A 17445-nucleotide genomic window follows, 5' to 3' on the forward strand; every position below is an offset into this window, starting at 1 on the left:
CACAGTCTTCTAATAAAATTTCCAACATACTTTAAAAAATAAATTTAACAAAGTGAATCTTAAGTTTATTTGGAATAAAAAAATATATATATGAAAATACCAAAGAAAATTCTGTATGAAAAGAGTAATGGCTAAAAGAACTATCAAATTTTTTTAAAAATAAATTTGTTTATTTAAATTAGTTTCAAGAATACAGTACATTGGTTGACATCTATAATGTTCATAAAATGATCCCCCCAATTGCTCCCTCCCCCCCCGGTCCTCCACTTAGCCATCATATTAATGTTAACTACATTCCCTCTGCCATGCTCCCTGTGCCCAAATATCAACTACTAATATAAGAATTATCAAATTTTAAAAACACGGTATGCCATAAATACACCAACACATCTTGCATTTATAACTCCAGACTGTACATCTAACTACCTATTAAGCATTTCTACCTAGCTGTTTAATAAATATCTCAAACATAATATTCTCCAACTCAGCTCTTGATGTTTCCCCCAAACCTGCTCCTCTCACATCTTTATCTTTACTTTTATTTTTGGAAATGGTAACTCTACCACTCCAATCACTCAGGCTAAATGCCTTGTAGCCCATCACTGACTCCTCTTTCTGACACCTCACATTCAACCTGATAGCTCACGTTGTGGGTTATTTCTTCCGATCTGGCCCCTTCATACCACCTCCACTCCCACCCGATCTAGGCCACCCCGTCTCTCACTGGCTTCTTTATTAACTTCCCAATTAAACTCTCTGCTTCCACTTTGCCCCCTATAGGCTGGATAACCTAAGCGGATAAAGCTGACTGTCTCACTGCGCTGAGAATAAAAGCCCCAATCTGTATGATGATGGCTTAAAGAGCCTTTAGTAACCTGATCTACCCCACCCTATTAAATCACTTAACTCATCTCCTACAACCCTTCTTTGCCTTCCCTGAGCTCTCTCTAAGGCAGTGCCTGACATTTTGTCCTATCCTCTGAACTTTCTCAGTAATTTGTACAGTGATGGCATCTACCATAGGCCAGCATTATCTGTACACATCTCCCCCTCCCAACTGTGAGCTCCTCAGGGCCAGGACTGTGCTGCTCTAAAGTCTGTGCTCCTGAAGCCAAGCAAAGGTCCACATAGTGAGCACTTATCGAATCTGCTGATTGAATAACAGTTTGCTGCAGAATTCTTTATTCCAGTGCATATTTAGAGGCAGTCTAAGAAACTGAGTCCCTAGTATCTGCAAGGCAATATAATAAGCACTTTCCAAATATTTTATTTAAGTCTTATAGAGACTAAGAAGTACATATTAGTATCCTCATTTTTTAGATGTGGAAACTGAGACTCAGGAATTAAGCTCTTTATCCTCTGACTCATCGCAGAGAGGAGAACCTCATCTGAGACCAAAGCTTAGGTCCAACCTTAAATCTATAGACAAAAAAAAAAAAAGGAAACACTGGCTCCTTTCTCTTGATTAGCTTTTACATATTTGAGAAACAAAGACTTTGATCTTTGGAAACAGCTAACAAGCTAAAACAAGGATACATGTAGATAAGCAGCAAAGATATACCATACAAATATGTCATTCTGTAAAAGTTATCAAAATATCAATATTGTGAGCATTCTTTTCAATATTTTAAGAGCTGAAATAAGCCTGAATGAAAAATATAACAATCCAGGTTTTGTACTCATAAAACCCAATGTTCAACAGCTTAACCCTTGTAATTCAAAAAATATCCTGAAGGACCAAAGCATTCAAACAACTGTTACACTAGATCAAATTTACTCAAAACTGCTTAAGTTCTACAGGATTTCCTTTGTGAGGAGAGAAAACGAATTCAACAAAAACTTAATGATCAACTGAACCCTTATTGTTGAAACCTAGGAATTAATTTATGGCTTCTATTCTAGTTTTATAAAATCAATTCTCTCTAACCTAATTTTCAGCTTGCTACCCCAAGTTCAATCCCCAGAAAATGGAAAGTATTGAAAAGAGAGTAGCTAAGCTTTGTGGGCAAGGGCCCTTTGAGACTAGGAATGAGGTGTATCTAAGTGTGAACACTTGAAGATGTCCAACTTTGAGGTTGGTTGTGTGACAGGCTGTGTGTGGGGGCTGGATGGTGTGTGTATATATGAGTCACAGATGGGTGAGATGGGTGTGTGCAAAGGGGACATAAAAGGGTATGTTGAAAAACTTCTTAATTCATCCTGTAAGTTATATCTAAATGCTTTGGGCTCTTTTTGGGGGTAAGCAGAGGATGACCGGTTGAATATGGGGCAAATCACTGTTAATTAATGTTATGCATATAAAGTCCCAAACTCTGGGCTGGATAGAATACACTGATAAAAATTTTTGTCCCATAGTGTATTCGTGGGATAAGTTCTAAGCTACAACTATTAAGCTTTGAAGTTTTCATCTAAGACAGAGGAATAAAATACCTGGCACCTTTCCCTCAGAACAATGTGAGATTACATTAAGTGAATTCTCTGAATGCCTGGAAAACTATGCAGCTGTAAGAAATTTTAAACATGTTTAAGGGGGTAAACAACTGTTTACTCTGAGCAAAGAATAACAAAGGATGACTTCTTGTCATGGAAAAAAGCCACCAAAGTCAAACCGAATAACAAAAAAACCCTTGGCTCCATTCGTGTTCTTGTCAAGTCATCTAATTTTGTTCCTTTCTTTCTCGTTCACGCTTCTCAAAAGGTGGGAACTCTACAATCACTGCCTCCACTTCCTCACCTCTTAGCTCCTCAGCTCACCTTAGACCAACACACATCAGACATTGTTCCCACCAAGACCAGCAGGGACATTCACAGGTCACCACTAAGCTCTTGTGTCCCTGAACTTCTCCCAGTGCCATCCTCAGTGCTGACCTCGTTCTCCTTGACATACTTTCCTCCTGGGTCCCTGGCGAGCAGCTTGCCTGGTTCTCCAGGGCTCTGCCCAGGAACTCCTTTCTTCATCTCCCTAGCTTCTCCCTCCTCCATCGCATCCAATCAATCAGGTAAGATCACTAAATGCTCACTGAATAAACATTCATGTGACAAACTACAAGTAAGTAAATATGTTTAGATATCACATAGCAATTCGCTGGCAAAATATGAAGTTATCAGTTCAAACGTGGAACCTTCCTGATTGAACAGTAGCTTATAAGTTTTATAAATAAGAAAACGAGCTAAATAATATCTTACTGAGTAAATGGTTGGAAAAAGGTACAAGTAAAGACCGTATCATCCCTCCAGAGCTTGACCAGTGAACAGTTTTGCCGGAATGTAAATACTTCCCTGCCAAGTCTCATTTCTGCTTCAGGTCCTTTGCACCTGCAGTTCCCTCTGCCTAGAACATGTTCACCCAGATGTTCCTCTGGCTTCCACAACACACCTCTTGCAAGTCTGCACTTAGATGCTACTTCCCCAGGTATATCTGTCCTTCCTCACAACTGTCTCTATTGCTTTCTATCTATCCTAGCACCTTGATCTGTTTCTTGTTACTTAATAGCCCTTATCACTGCCCAATATTATATTAAATGTTTCTTTCTCACTCATTTTGCTTTCTGGCTCCCTAGAAGGTAAAGTTCATGAGGACAGGGGCTTTGTTTTGTTTACCAAGGAACCCCCAGGGTCTGGCAAAAAAATAGGTGCTCATTATCTCTTTGTTGAAAGAACAAATGAAAAGAATAAAAAAATGGCAGAAAATGAATGAAAACAATGCTAAGTCTGGGCTTCTCAAGGAACCAGTAGGCAAGAAGCTTATTTCCCAGGACTAACGAACTTTACTTATCAGCTACCACATTGTCTCCAGAACAAGAGAACAGAGCTCAAAGATGCTTGGCAGCCTAGGAGATAATGAAGGACTTTATGGAGCTTACTGATATTCTGTATGCTTTCTGGAGAAAAACTGAAAAAGAGCTGTCCACCTTAGCAAGACTATAAATCAAGTAAAAAAATTTTTTTCATCTTCTTTTTGCAGTTCCCTGTTTCTTGCTTTCCAGGGTGGCTGGAGAATGACTGTCTGTTGACAGTCATGCTGGATCTCCATTTCCCTGGCTATTACCCAGACTTTACACTCATGACCTAAACCTGGCAGTCATCAGAATTTCACCACTATTCCAATGAGCTCACACCATGGAGTTTTCCTCTTGAAAGCAGGAGTCTGCAGACATGGGAGCCTATTACAGCCGGTGTAGCACCCAACTATGTTCTCTTTGTGGGTTCCACCTTTCTTGTCTATCACTGGAGGGCATGGCTGTCACCAGGGGACTGCCACCTGCTTAGGGCATCAGCTGTATGCCTTTGCCAAAGCTAGAAGAAATGCTGACTCCCATGCTTAAAGAAAACTTATAAACTAGTAATGCATATTCATTACAAAAAGTTTTTAAGAGAACGAGCAAAAAGATAATGCAGATTACTCTCATCACTTAAAGATAACCCCTATTAATACCTTAGGTTATTTATTCCAGATTATTTTCTGAATATTCATATATCGATAAACATGGATATGTTACAAATATTTAATTTTTACAAAAGCAGTGTATTGTATATCCTGCTTTATCTTTTTATTGAACACTAGAGCAATTTCAGATATATGCTCTGTTGAACATATTTGTAAGTATATTTAAAATATGAGGTGCAAATAATTTTAACTGCTGTGCTTACTCTGAAAAAAACTCTACTTTGTTCTGGTTAATGCTTCCAAATATTTCCATTAAACATTAAAAATAGTTAAATGACAAAGAGGTGTTTTTACAAATTTATAAATTACTAAATGAAGGAAAATGAAAATCATTTACAAAACTACCATGTAGACATAATTGTGATTAGCATTTTGATGGATTTCCTTAAAAGCTTTTTCATAACACATCAGGATTTGAGGTTTTTCTGAACATTGTGTTCTATAAGAAATTTTATGAAATCATTTCAAAAGAAGTTTGCTTCATTTTTTCTCAATCACATGAGGATAGTTGGGATTTAAAAGAAGACTTCAGTATGTAATTAAGCTACTTAACTTATTTTGTAGGAGTTGGCACTGCTCAGGAACATAATTTCTTAACGGCCCAATAAATATCAGTATGTTTATTTCAAGTTTCTTTAAGTAAACAAAACTCTTTCCAAAAAGACTTGACCTGATTCAAAGGAAACTTCTCTACTTTCAGCTAATGTACAGGTTTTACCTACAGGTTGAGCTAGTCACTGGTCAGAGTCACTCTCTGACTTTCTAATAAGGCTTCCAACAGCTTCCTAAGTGCTGTTCAATTTAGAGGATTTTCAACTGTTAGCTGAATATTGGATGAAAATCATGAATTTTAAGAAATAATTGGGATGCTATAATTTGGTTCTTTCTTTAAAATCAGACTACAAAGTGTTCAACAGACTGCAATGCCAGGAAACACACACAAATTATTCTGTTGTTTTCCATTGTATATTTTTCATTTTAATGTTCATTATTTCTTCCCTATTTAAAACAGCCATTGCTAGAAAGAAGATTTATGTTAATTTTGGCTTAAGTCGTGTAAGACACTAGGATTTATGATTTTAGGTTACAGTAGCATGCCTGGGAACAACACAGCCCATACTTACACCCAACCTAATTTAGATGTTCACAGAGATGGCTCCATAGTATAACGGTTATTAGCATGTCTGCTTTACACGCAGAAAGTTCTGGGTTTGCACCCCAGGTGGAGCCACAGACCATACCCCGGGTGCGCTGGGCGTGTGCTGTGATTACTTGGGCGGGGGCAGGGTGGGAGGGAGACACCCCACCTTCAGAGATCCAGTTCTTTTAAAAAAAAAAAAAAAAGGGTGGGAGAGCCAGCAACATCTATAGGTCAGGGGTGGAAGTAGGGTAGGGGGAATTAAAGAAGGGGAAAAAATATGGATGTTCACCAAGGAAACACTGAGGCATTCCTAATCTGATATAGCTTCATAAGCACAAGGAAATAAAGAACGCTTATTTCAGTAAGGTGTACACATTTTCTGAAAAGAATCAGATAATCAGTTTCTTAGCAAAGGAAGAAGGTAAAAAAATCATTAAATTTCGCAAGAAGTCAAACTCTCTATTTAGTTCCATGTTATTCAATCAATTAAATTTTATTTAATAAGTATGTACCAAGAATGTTTTGTCACATGCAGATCATAAAAAGATCTTTGAAAGTTATTCCTTGCCCTCATGGACCTCACAGTCTAACACAGCGGGCCCTGGTCAGCAGTATCTTGGCATTCTTTCTTAGATTTTAAATTGTAAATTCATTTTCTTTAGTAAGGCTATTCAAATTTCTATTTCTTCAGGGTTTGTTTTGTTTTATTCAATTTGTCTTTCAAAGGAATTTGTTTATATTATTTAGGTAGAATTTATTAGCATGAAGTTATTCATAATAATCACTAATCTTTTTAATGTCTGTAAGTATCTTGATGATGGGACTGTCTTCTACTCACTCCTGATCAGTCTCATTCAGAATATATCAATTTTATTACATTTTTGAGGACACAAATTTTATTAAACTTTCAAGGAAACAAATTATTCTTTTGTTTTCCACTGTATATTTTTTGTTTTAGTGTTCATTATTTCTTCCCTCTTTAACCTTTGGTTTAATTTGCTCTTTTTTCTAAATTCTTCAGATAGAAGCTTAGATCATTGATTCTAAAACTTATTTTCTTCCTAGTAAAAGAATATACGGCTTATATGCCTGTAAACAGTTACTGAATATATTTTTCCTATTTTACAGTTTTTTGTTTTTGTTTGTTTTTTTTATGGCAAGAGAGTATTCTAATATACATTACTCCATTATGGCCAGAATCCTTTCTCAATGCTTGTTGAAAATTCGATTTTATTAAGAAAACTCAATGAAACAAAACAAATGGGGGGGGGGCGCGAAATATCTCCACTCTGTTAAACTATATGTAGGATTATTGAGCACATATGAAACACATTAAGTAGTACAGCTAAATAATTCTGTTTTGAATGAATGAATCCTCTGATACTGGTTTTCAGTCCCCTGAGAGGGTCTATAATTTAAACCTTCATAATTTTCAATGAAAAGAAATGTATGGGAAAACTGCAGCTAGGAAGATCCTGAAACAACACATAAACTGCTCCCATCCAGCAATGTGAAGCCCTTCCCTTCAGTAATTACACACACGCACGCACGTGCGCGCACACACACACACACACACACCCCTCAAGACTGGTAAATTCTATGCTCTATCCTACTATGTACTGTACACAGAGTATTATACAAGGTGAGATAAGATGAAATAGGAAACATGGTTCATGCTTGAGACAAGTAAAACTACAAAAAGAATTTCAGATGGTTTGGATTCTAGAAATGTCAGATGTCAGAATTCTCAGCCAAAATATAAAACAAAGTTGCCACTGAGATATAGTGGGCAATGGACAGTCTTTTCAATAAATGGTGCTAAATCAAATTGATATCCACATGAGACCACAACAAAAAAGAATCTTGACCCCCTACCTCATATCTTTCACAAAAACCAATTTCAGATGGATCATGTGAAAGGTGGAACAATAAAGCTTCTAGAAATATCCTAGGAAAACATCTTTATGAATTTCGGATAAACAAAGGTTTTTTTTTAAAAAAGAACACAGAGGCCTAACTTTAAATGAAGAACTAAAATTGGACATCAGTATTCAAAGGACATCACTAAATGTAAGAAAGGAAGCCTTACAGGAGAAAAAATTACTAGTCGTAACTCAAAATTTGGACAAAGGACTCATACTCAGAATATATAAATAACACAAAAAGAGAATCCAATCTTTATTATAATGAGCAAAAGTCTTGATTGGGCACTTCATAAAAGAAGATCTCCAAAAAGCATATAAAAATTATTAATCATCAGAGAATGCAAATTAATATCCCAAAAGGATACTACCAGACATCTGCCACATGGCTAAAGGTTTTTAAAACCAACAAAAAGTATTAGCAAGGAGGTGAAACAACTAGAATACTCAAACATCAAAACCATTCCAGAAAACTTTTAGGCAACAGCTCCCAAAGCTGATCACACGCATATCCCATGACCTGGTGATTTCTACCAAAAGACATGTACACTGTTTATAGCGTTTCTCATCATAATAGTCAGTGTCTATCAACAGCAAAATGGAAATAAAATACTACTTACAATAAACAAAATTACTGCTGCACTGTGTAATGGCTAGGCCACAAGTTTTGCAACAGATGATCTTGGACTTGAATTCCAATTCTGCTATTCACCATGTAAGACTAAATATGTAGATATGAGTATATAACCTCATTGAGTCTGCTTTCTCCTTCTGAAAAATAGGGTCATATCACCTCTCTTACAAGATTTTAAGGACTAGATATAATGTGGATATAACACAAAGCACTGTCTGGTAGGCGCTAAATAAACAGTCGGACTAGGATTTAGGAAATATATCACTTAGGATCAGTCCCTTTTACATATAAACTCCCTTCCTGTAAAATAATGTTCCACCTGACCCACCAAATAAATCTATAGCATTTTTGAGATGCCAGCTAAGTCATCATGAAACTATACAAAAACCAGGTCATGGCATTTTATTATTCAGCTACTTTATGCACCCCATATGTAATTGCAGCTGTCAGCTCTAATGCCAGAGGATCAAATGAATGGGAAAGATTAAACAAATGGGTGGGAGAAATGCCAAGTGTATAAGTGCTGGATGGGAACCCAAATGGTTCAGTTACAAAGTTGATCCTCAGAACACTATGTGCACTGTGTGTACTCTCTGAGGAGGAGCGTATGCAGGTTGGGATCCCTGAAACACAGAGAGAGGAAATGAAGGGGAAAAATGAAAAACAAAAAACAAAATCCAGTACTACTACAGTTTTTAGCCTAATTCTGAGTCTCCTTTAGTTTTATAAATCTATTCATACTTGTATTTAGAGAATAAAACATATAGGTCCTGTAATAAATTCCACTTTGATTTCTTTTTAACATAAAATAGATATGTGTATGGATATGTGTGTATCTGACATTTAGTAGCAACCAGATGCTAAATTTTAAAGGTACAATAAAAATTAGGAGAGATGATTACTTCTAAGTATAACAAATATTCAATAAAATTATACTCACTTATAAAGAAAAGTATTATGATCTAAACTAAGCCAGGGGAAGACAGAGGTAGGGCAAAGAAAAATAAATCCCCTGACATCCTGAAATCAAAATTTCTGATCCCAAATAATTACTTGAAGAACAGGGCTCCAAACTTCCATATTTTGATTTTATAGTACCGTATTTATCCTTCTTAAAATTTATCTTCATACTGTTGAAATTTTAAATAAAAGATATAACTCAAAGTACTCTAAACTCAGTTCCATTCATTCCACAAAGAAGGTCAGTACTCCATCTTGGTGGAAGTCTATGACACAAGGGCTCTAAACAATGGGAATGAGAAACAAACTGTTTCTCCTTCTGTGACTGAATTATTGGGAGAATCTCAGGCCATTTCTAATATAATGAAACAAAGAAACACTTTGGCCAAAGTCTGTGACTTCGTGTTTTTCAGGCACCAGTATTTTCATAGCCCATGAGGCTTTTGGCATAGAAGAATCTGCCTTAATTAGGAAAGTCCTCTTTCAATTTTCCTAAATGATCCACCTATCTGCAAAAGTGCTATGGATCCCACTCTGGTTTGTCTCTATGAAGAAAGCAATGTAACCCACATTTGAAAAAGCTAGTTCATAGGCTGTCTGCCACAAAGAAGTAAAAGTTTTTTTAAAATGTGGTACCTGTAAGTTTAAACAAACATAGCACCTAACAGTTTTGCTTAAAATCCTAATTCAGTGTTTGTCTTTAAATTTCTAAAATCAAGCTATTAATAGTATCTTAAATCAAGAATAAAGTACAGTGGAATTCCCACCCTCTCCCCCACAAGGCACCTTGCAAGATCTAAAAATGATGGTGTTCATAGTTATTTACAATTAAAATCCTAAAAAAAATTAAAATATCTAACAATAGAGGGCACATAAACTAAAATAAAGTACTACTTTGTAAGAGTATTATATAGCTATTAAATTTTTAGTAACATTAAATAATTTAATATTATGTGTGAGAAAAGAAAAGCATGATTTAAAAAAATCCATTATTTTTTTTACTATAACTTCAACTTTGCAAAACAGATACAAAGAAAAAAAATACATCAAATATAAAGAACTCAAACAATCCAACAACAAAAAAACAATCCAATTAAAAAATGTGCAGAAGACCTAAATAGATATTTCTCCAAAGAAGAAATACAGATGGCCAATAGACATATGAAAAGATACTCAAGATCATTAATCATCAGAAAAATGCAAATTAAAACCACAATGAGATATCACCTCACACCTGTCAGAATGGCTATTATCAATAAATCAAAAAACAACAAGTGTTGGTGAGGATGTAGACAAAAGGGAACTCTCATACACTGCTGGTGGGACTGCAATTTGGTACAGCCACTATGGAAAACAGTATGGAGAGTCCGAGTCCTCAAAAAACTAATTGATCTACCATATGATCCAACAATCCCTCTACTGGGTATTTATCCCAAAGACTTGAAAACATATATCTGAACAGATATGTGTACACTGATGTTCATAGCAGCATTATTCACAGCAGCCAAAACATGGAAGCAAAAGAAGTGTCCTATGATAGATGATTGGCTGAAGAAGCTATGGTACATATATACAATGAAATATTACTCAGCTATAATAGATGAAATACTGCCATTTGTGACAACGTGGATGGACCTTGAGATGATCATGCTAAGTGACATAAGCCAGACAGAAAATGTTGAAAATCACATAATATCACTTGTATGTGGGATATAAACCTAAAAGCAACAAACGAACATGATAAACATACAGAGACTCATGGACATGTGCAATGGACTAGTGGTTACCAGAGGGTAGGGAAGAGGGGGAGGTAGATGGGGGAAAAGGGACTCAAATATGTGGTGACAGAAAGAAATCTAACTATGAGCTGTGAGCATACAATGTAAAATATATATGACTTACTATTGAATTGTACACTTGAAACTTACTGGATTTCATTAACCAATGTCACCATAATAAAAAAAAATAATAATGGCTATACCTTTTGATCCAGCAATTGCACTTCTGGATACTTATCCAAAGAAAAACCAAAACAATAATTCATAAAGATCTATATACCCCTATGTTCATGGTAGCACAACTTACAATAGCCAAGATATAGAAGCAACCTAAATGCCCATCAACAGACAGTTGGATAAAGAAGTTATGGTTCATATATATAATGGAATATTACTCAGTCATTAAAAAAATGAAATCCTACCACTTGCAATGACATGGATGGAACCTAGAGGTTATTATGCTGAGTGAAATAAGTCAGACAGAGAAAGATAAATACCACATGATTTCATGTATATGCAGAATCTAAGGAACAGAAAGAACAAACTAATCAAAAACAGATTCACAGACATAGAGGACAATGTGGTGACAGCCAGAGGGGAGAGAGGTTGGAGGGCTGGGAGAAAGGAGTACAGGGTTAAAGAAGTACAAATTAGTAGTTGATAGATGGTCACGGGGATGGGGATTACGGCATAGGGAATGTGGTTGGCATTAACGTAATGGCTAGGTGGAAAGCCAGAGGAGTGAAAGAGCAATTGGGGGACCATTTAATAAACTATATAAATGTCTAACCAATGTACTGTATACTGGAAACTAATAACAAAATAAAGCTTTTTTTTTTTTTTAAAGTTCATCAAAATGTTACCAGTTGTTAGATCTGGATGGTATGTTTTTTTTCTCCTTATGACTCAAAAAAATTTGTTTAAAAATATTTTTTTCTGGAAAAAGACATTTATTAAAAATAGTTTTTCAATTAAATATAAAAGATTACAAGAACATTAAAGGCACAATGATAGAAGGATCTAGTAAGTCAATTAGACCTCTGATTCTAATAAATCATATGTAATTTCAATAAGCCCTTAAATTTGTACATTACCAATGTACCTTACTACTGTTTAAGTAGTATAGGGAATTTTATTACCAAATGATTAGTGATCAAGAGACTATTAAGTGCACAAATAAGTTCTAAGAAAATCGCTGTAGTATAGATCTTACATATTAGTAACAGAAGAAAGGAAAAGAAATAGAAATTAGAAATAGAAGGAGAGAGATAATAAAAAGTCTCCCATAAGAAAGGTTAACAGTGATTGCACTGAAAGCATAGCTCACTTTCTCTACTGTCAGGGAACACTGCTGTGCCGTGAATCCACAAGGAGAAATGCCACTACCTCCTAAGTATGCGTGGACCACAAAAATAAGAAAAGTACATTTTGTGCTGAAATCACAGCACAAAATCATTCTAAACAAGAGCCATAATACATTTACCATAATGATACAAATTGCTTATCATTTAGTAGTAAACAAAAAGGCAAACATCAGTTACTTCATCTACCCATACACTTCGCATACTCAAAATTTTCAAATGTTTTTAACCTGACATATTTCAGAAATGGAAATTGCAAAAATAACAATACTCACAGCCCCCCATAAGGGAATCCTTTCAAACAACATCCAGCAGTGCCTTTTAATCTTCTGATTAAGCATTATTTCCTGTTTGTGGAGGAATATTTGGATCTATGATCTGTGCGTGAAATCTACAGGCACTCTGTATTTGACTTCTGTTTGACGTGGTCAAGAACTACTTAATGGGAAGTGCAGAGCTAGGTTTCATAACTTTATTTCTAGCAGTGACAGAGCCTCAAAGAACTATGCAAGTAATGCATTTCAAAAGTCTATGAAAGTATTTCAAAATGTAGTGAGTAAACTCCAGAATGCTGTGGTCGAGTGGGAAGGATGGGGCCAACTACATGTGATTTGTAGTTACAGCCTCTAGATTTATAACAAACTATCCGGAATTAGATGTTAAAGGATTTTAGAAATTTTCCTCTTCATGGTCATTAAAAAGTCAGAAGAAATACTATATAATGAAACTGTGTTTAAGCTCACCATCCCTCTCAAAGCAAAAGAGTCTCTATTTGCTTCCCAGTGCACCTGGCAATCCCAAATAACCTCGTAAAAACACACCAGGATTTTAAAGTAGGAAAGGCACCGATGCACCAATTTCTCATCCTTGCCATATTTATAAAACTACTGATTAAAGTCAATGTTCTAGTTAACTATCACATACCACAGAATTCTCCAAACACCTAAAGGTTCATCATCATGTGGATTGAACATTTGCTCAATAATCCAAATTCTAGTTTCCTTTTTATGTGATATATAGATGTTCTAGTCAAAACCGAACTACAATACCTGGACTTGGTTCAGCTTTGTGATATCACTTCTAATTACTGAGTTTCTGAAAGAATAACAAACTGCAAATAGTATGCTACCTTAAGGTACTTGAGAAAATTTTGATGGGTAAAATTAACGTTGCTTATGAACCAACAAGTGGAAGCATAAAGGAAACTACTTGGAGAAATACACTTTAAAAATGTATTTCTCCCATTGTATGGATAAGAAAACTGAGGCCAACAGTGTTAAGATAGGACAGACATAGCCATATTGACATTAGGAAGACGAGCTATATACATTTCAGATCTTTTGACAGTTTTTTTTGCAGTGCAATTTCCATGGCATTACATTTCTAAATCAGCTATTTCTTAAGCATGCTGTCATCCAGGATAATTCTTTCACCTGCTTGCAATAATCAGTTGCTGTCAACGAATATTATTACAAGTTTTAAAGCTGATCTCTATGAAGTGGAAGGCATAGTGAGGAAATATGGCATGTTCATATAACATGGCGGTATCCAACTGAGGGATAACGCTTCCCAAACTTCACCAGTCCAAGTCGTCATCCCCTCAGGTCAGCTGAGGGCCGGGGGTGTCTCTGCAGTCGGTGCAGATTTTGCACAGAAAGTCTTGGTGTGTGTGAGCAGGCATGAGTGACAAAGTCAAATGAGGATGTCAGCACTTTTGGTTCCCTTTCCCTAGTTCAGAGGACAGGAACTTTCAAGCTGACCACAACTGTTAGCTAAAACTGGAACTGTCTCACTCTGCTTTAGTGTACCAAGGCTGGAAGGTTCCTAATGAGGTTCCATTGACCTATTTTCAATGTTTTAGCAATTTAGTAGGCAAAGAAAAAGAAAATTCACATGAAATATTTTCTAACAATTTTACATTGTACATTGTAGATTTTTATATGTCTTTGTAAGTAATTAATCTCTTCACTATTCTTATGTGGCTATAGCTGTAAAAGATCCATGCTGCAGAGATCCCTCTACTGGTATTTACCCCAAAGACTTGAAAATCTATATCCAAAAAGATCTTTGTTTACTGATATTTATAGCTTCATTATTCACAGTGGCCAAGACATGGAAGCAAAAGAAGTGTCCTACAACAGATGATCGGCTAAAGCTGTGGTCCATATATACAATGGAATATTATTCAGCCATAAGAAGAGATGAAATACTGCCATTTGTGACAACATGGATGGACTTTGAGATAATCATGCTAAGCGAAATAAGCCAGACAGAAAAAGCTGAAAATCACATGATATCACTTATATGTGGGATATAAACCTAAAAGCAACAAATAAGCAGGACAAACAAACAGACTCATAGACATGGACTGTAGACTAGTGGTTACCAGAGGGATGGGGGTGGGAGAGGAAGAGGGAGGCAGATGAGGTAAAGGGGGTCACATATGGAGGGGGGAGGGTAGGAGGAGGGTGAAGTGGGTAAAGGGGATCAAATATATGGTAGCTGAAGGAAACTGAACTTTGGGTGGTGAACACATAATAGAATACACAGATGTGAAATGATAATGTATACCTGAAAATTATATAATTGTATTAACTAGTGTTACCCCAATAAACTTAATTAAAAATTTTTAAAAAGATATGCTACAGAGATTGCACTAAAATTAAATTTCTCTCATATATATGTGCTTTACTTTCTTTAGTTTGCTGTTTATATTTTCAGCCGCTAGATTTAAAAAAAAAAAAAGTAGATTTATTCTTGGCTTTAAAGCAAGTGATTCTGATCAATTTAATCACACACACATTTAGTTAAATTTGATAATGGCTTTAGGAACCATGACAGCAACCAATTTTTGTAAAGCTAAAACGAGTACTTTCCTCCTAACAAATTATGTGGCTAAAAAGAAATCTTCATAAAGGAATAAACAGAGCTGTTTATCTGCTCTTAACACCACCATTATTGTACTTCATGTCTCAATAACATCAATATTATAATTACGGCTGTATACTTAACTTATTATGTGTCCTTCTCATAACAGTGCTAACGAAAAAGTGTCATTAGCTCCATTTAGTAGATGATGAAAATGAGAACTAAAGTTAAATAACCTTCCCAGAGAGTGAATGGCAGAGATGCAATTCAAACCCTGTACTCTTTAACTTCAAAACCAAAGCTCTCAAATGCAAAATGTCTGCTTATTCTCCCAAAGTTTTCTCAGAATTATTAACCTGGGATGGAATAAGAAAAAAATTCTATCCTATATATGAGTTTTCTTGCATTTAACTCCCAAACTCAAAACCTAAAACTGTTCATGCCCAGTAAACTTCCTCTTTCTACATCATATGACTCTTCATAACTAAATTCCTCAAAACTTTGTATATAAAATCTACTTGTAAGCAAATGGTTTTACATATAACCTCAAATCACAGGACTATTTTAGAATAACTTATTTTATAGTTCACCCAAGCAATAGTTGGTTTTATCTTAATTTGCTTATTGGTTATGAGAACGAGAAGAGTAAATATGTCACTTCCTCAAGGTCACTTTGAGCCAGAAATAGAATTATAGTTTAAGATCTGGTTGCTAACCCACACTTCGTCCGCAATGGTAAGCTACAATTGGTGAGCTGGTCACTCAGAAACAGAAAATAACAAGTATGGGATTTTAAAAACACTTTTCCTGTTGATATCACTTTCTCCTACATGTCCATCTCATCTATTTTGCCCATTTCCCCTGACTGTATATTCTATGTTGTGATTATGGAAAGAAACTACGACTGCCTTGGCAGATGAGGAAAAAACCTTTATTCCTATTTCAAAGATAAAACAAATGTTTTATTTTCTTTTCTAATTAAAATATGGAATATAGCCTCGAAAATTATAATACTTTTTAAAATTGTCTTGTTGAATTCATTTCTTCTATTTGAATTTTCCTGGCACTAACTACTTTTTGATTTATAAATTTAAGGCAGTTCACTAAGAAATGTGTAGGCATCCACATGCATAGCATTTGACATCGCAGAGGGTTTGTCTACGCAGTACTGCCAACTGATCTTTCTGTGGTGATAGAAACATTCTGCATTTATGGTACATGAGCACTTAAACATAATTTATATGAACAAGGAACTGAAATTTTATTTTAGTTAATTTAAATTTTAAAATCAACCTGTGGCTAGTGGACAGCATAGGACTAAAGTCTGGGTGTATCTTTAAAAAAAAAAAAAAAACAAAAACAAAAACTTAATTTGGAAATAGACTCACAGGAAGTTACAAAAATAGTACATAGGTCCAATTTCCCTTGATTATGTCATATCATATAACTATACTATAATGTAAAAACCAGGAAATTGACAGATACAGGATGCGTTTAGGTCTATGCCATTTTATCGCTTGTATAAATTTGTATAACGACCACCACAATCAAGATATTCAACGATACCACCACAAAGAACTTCTTCATGCTATCCCTAAAAAGTCATACATAGTACCCTTCTCCCCATCACCCCAAGACCCCTGGCAGCCACTACTCTGTTCTCTATTTCTATCGCATTGTCATCTACACAATGCTATGTAAGCAGAATCACACAGTAAGTTTTACCATTCAGCATAATGCTCTTGAGATTACAGTTCTTGCATATATCAGTAGTACGGTTCCTTTTTACGGCAGCATAGAAGCCCATAGTGTGGATGTTCCACAGTTGGTTTAGCCATCCATCAATCATTCCAATCATTTATCCAATCGTTAGATTGCTTACAGTTTTTGTTTTTTACAAATAAAACTGCTATTCGTGCACAGGTTTTAGTATGGATTTCGTTTCTCTGAGATAAATGCTCAGAAGTGCAACTGCTAGATTATATGATGAGTGTCCCACATGTGTTTATTTTAATTTGTTGTCTCTATATCCTTTTTGGTAAAATGTGTCTTCATGTTGTTTCCCCATTTTCTAATTAGACTGAGTTTTTTGTTGTTGTTTTGTTTTGTTTTGTTTTGTTTTTTACTGTTGAGTCTTGAGAGTTCTTCACATATACTAGATAGAGTTTTTGGTCAAATATAAAGTTCCCAAATATTTATTCCAGTTTATAGCTCATCTTTTCACCTTTTTAACAGTATTTCACAGAACAAAAGTTATAAATTTTGGTGAAATCCTATTTCTCAATTTTCTCTTTTGGTTCATACTTTTGGCATCATAGCTAAGAACTTTTGTCA

At 35.4% G+C, this 17445-nt stretch overlaps 1 protein-coding gene across 2 annotated transcripts in view; it reads right to left on the reverse strand.

Moving 5' to 3' along the window:
* FGD4 (FYVE, RhoGEF and PH domain containing 4) overlaps window positions 1-17445 on the reverse strand; it is a 165372-nt gene that overhangs the window by 88119 nt on the left and 59808 nt on the right. Inside the window, exon 1 of one of the 2 annotated variants that reach the window (XM_016131354.2) lies at window positions 12519-14387. The exons of the other annotated variant lie outside the window; for it this stretch is intronic. Coding sequence (XP_015986840.2) covers window positions 12519-12528 — 10 coding nt within the window. The 5' untranslated portion in view covers window positions 12529-14387. Of the gene's footprint in view, window positions 1-12518; window positions 14388-17445 lie in introns of those variants that run through there. 2 annotated transcript variants of the gene reach the window in all.

Source organism: Rousettus aegyptiacus, unplaced genomic scaffold (genome assembly GCF_014176215.1).
Source record: "Rousettus aegyptiacus isolate mRouAeg1 unplaced genomic scaffold, mRouAeg1.p scaffold_m13_p_2, whole genome shotgun sequence".
In the NCBI taxonomy this organism is placed as follows: Eukaryota; Metazoa; Chordata; class Mammalia; order Chiroptera; family Pteropodidae; genus Rousettus; species Rousettus aegyptiacus.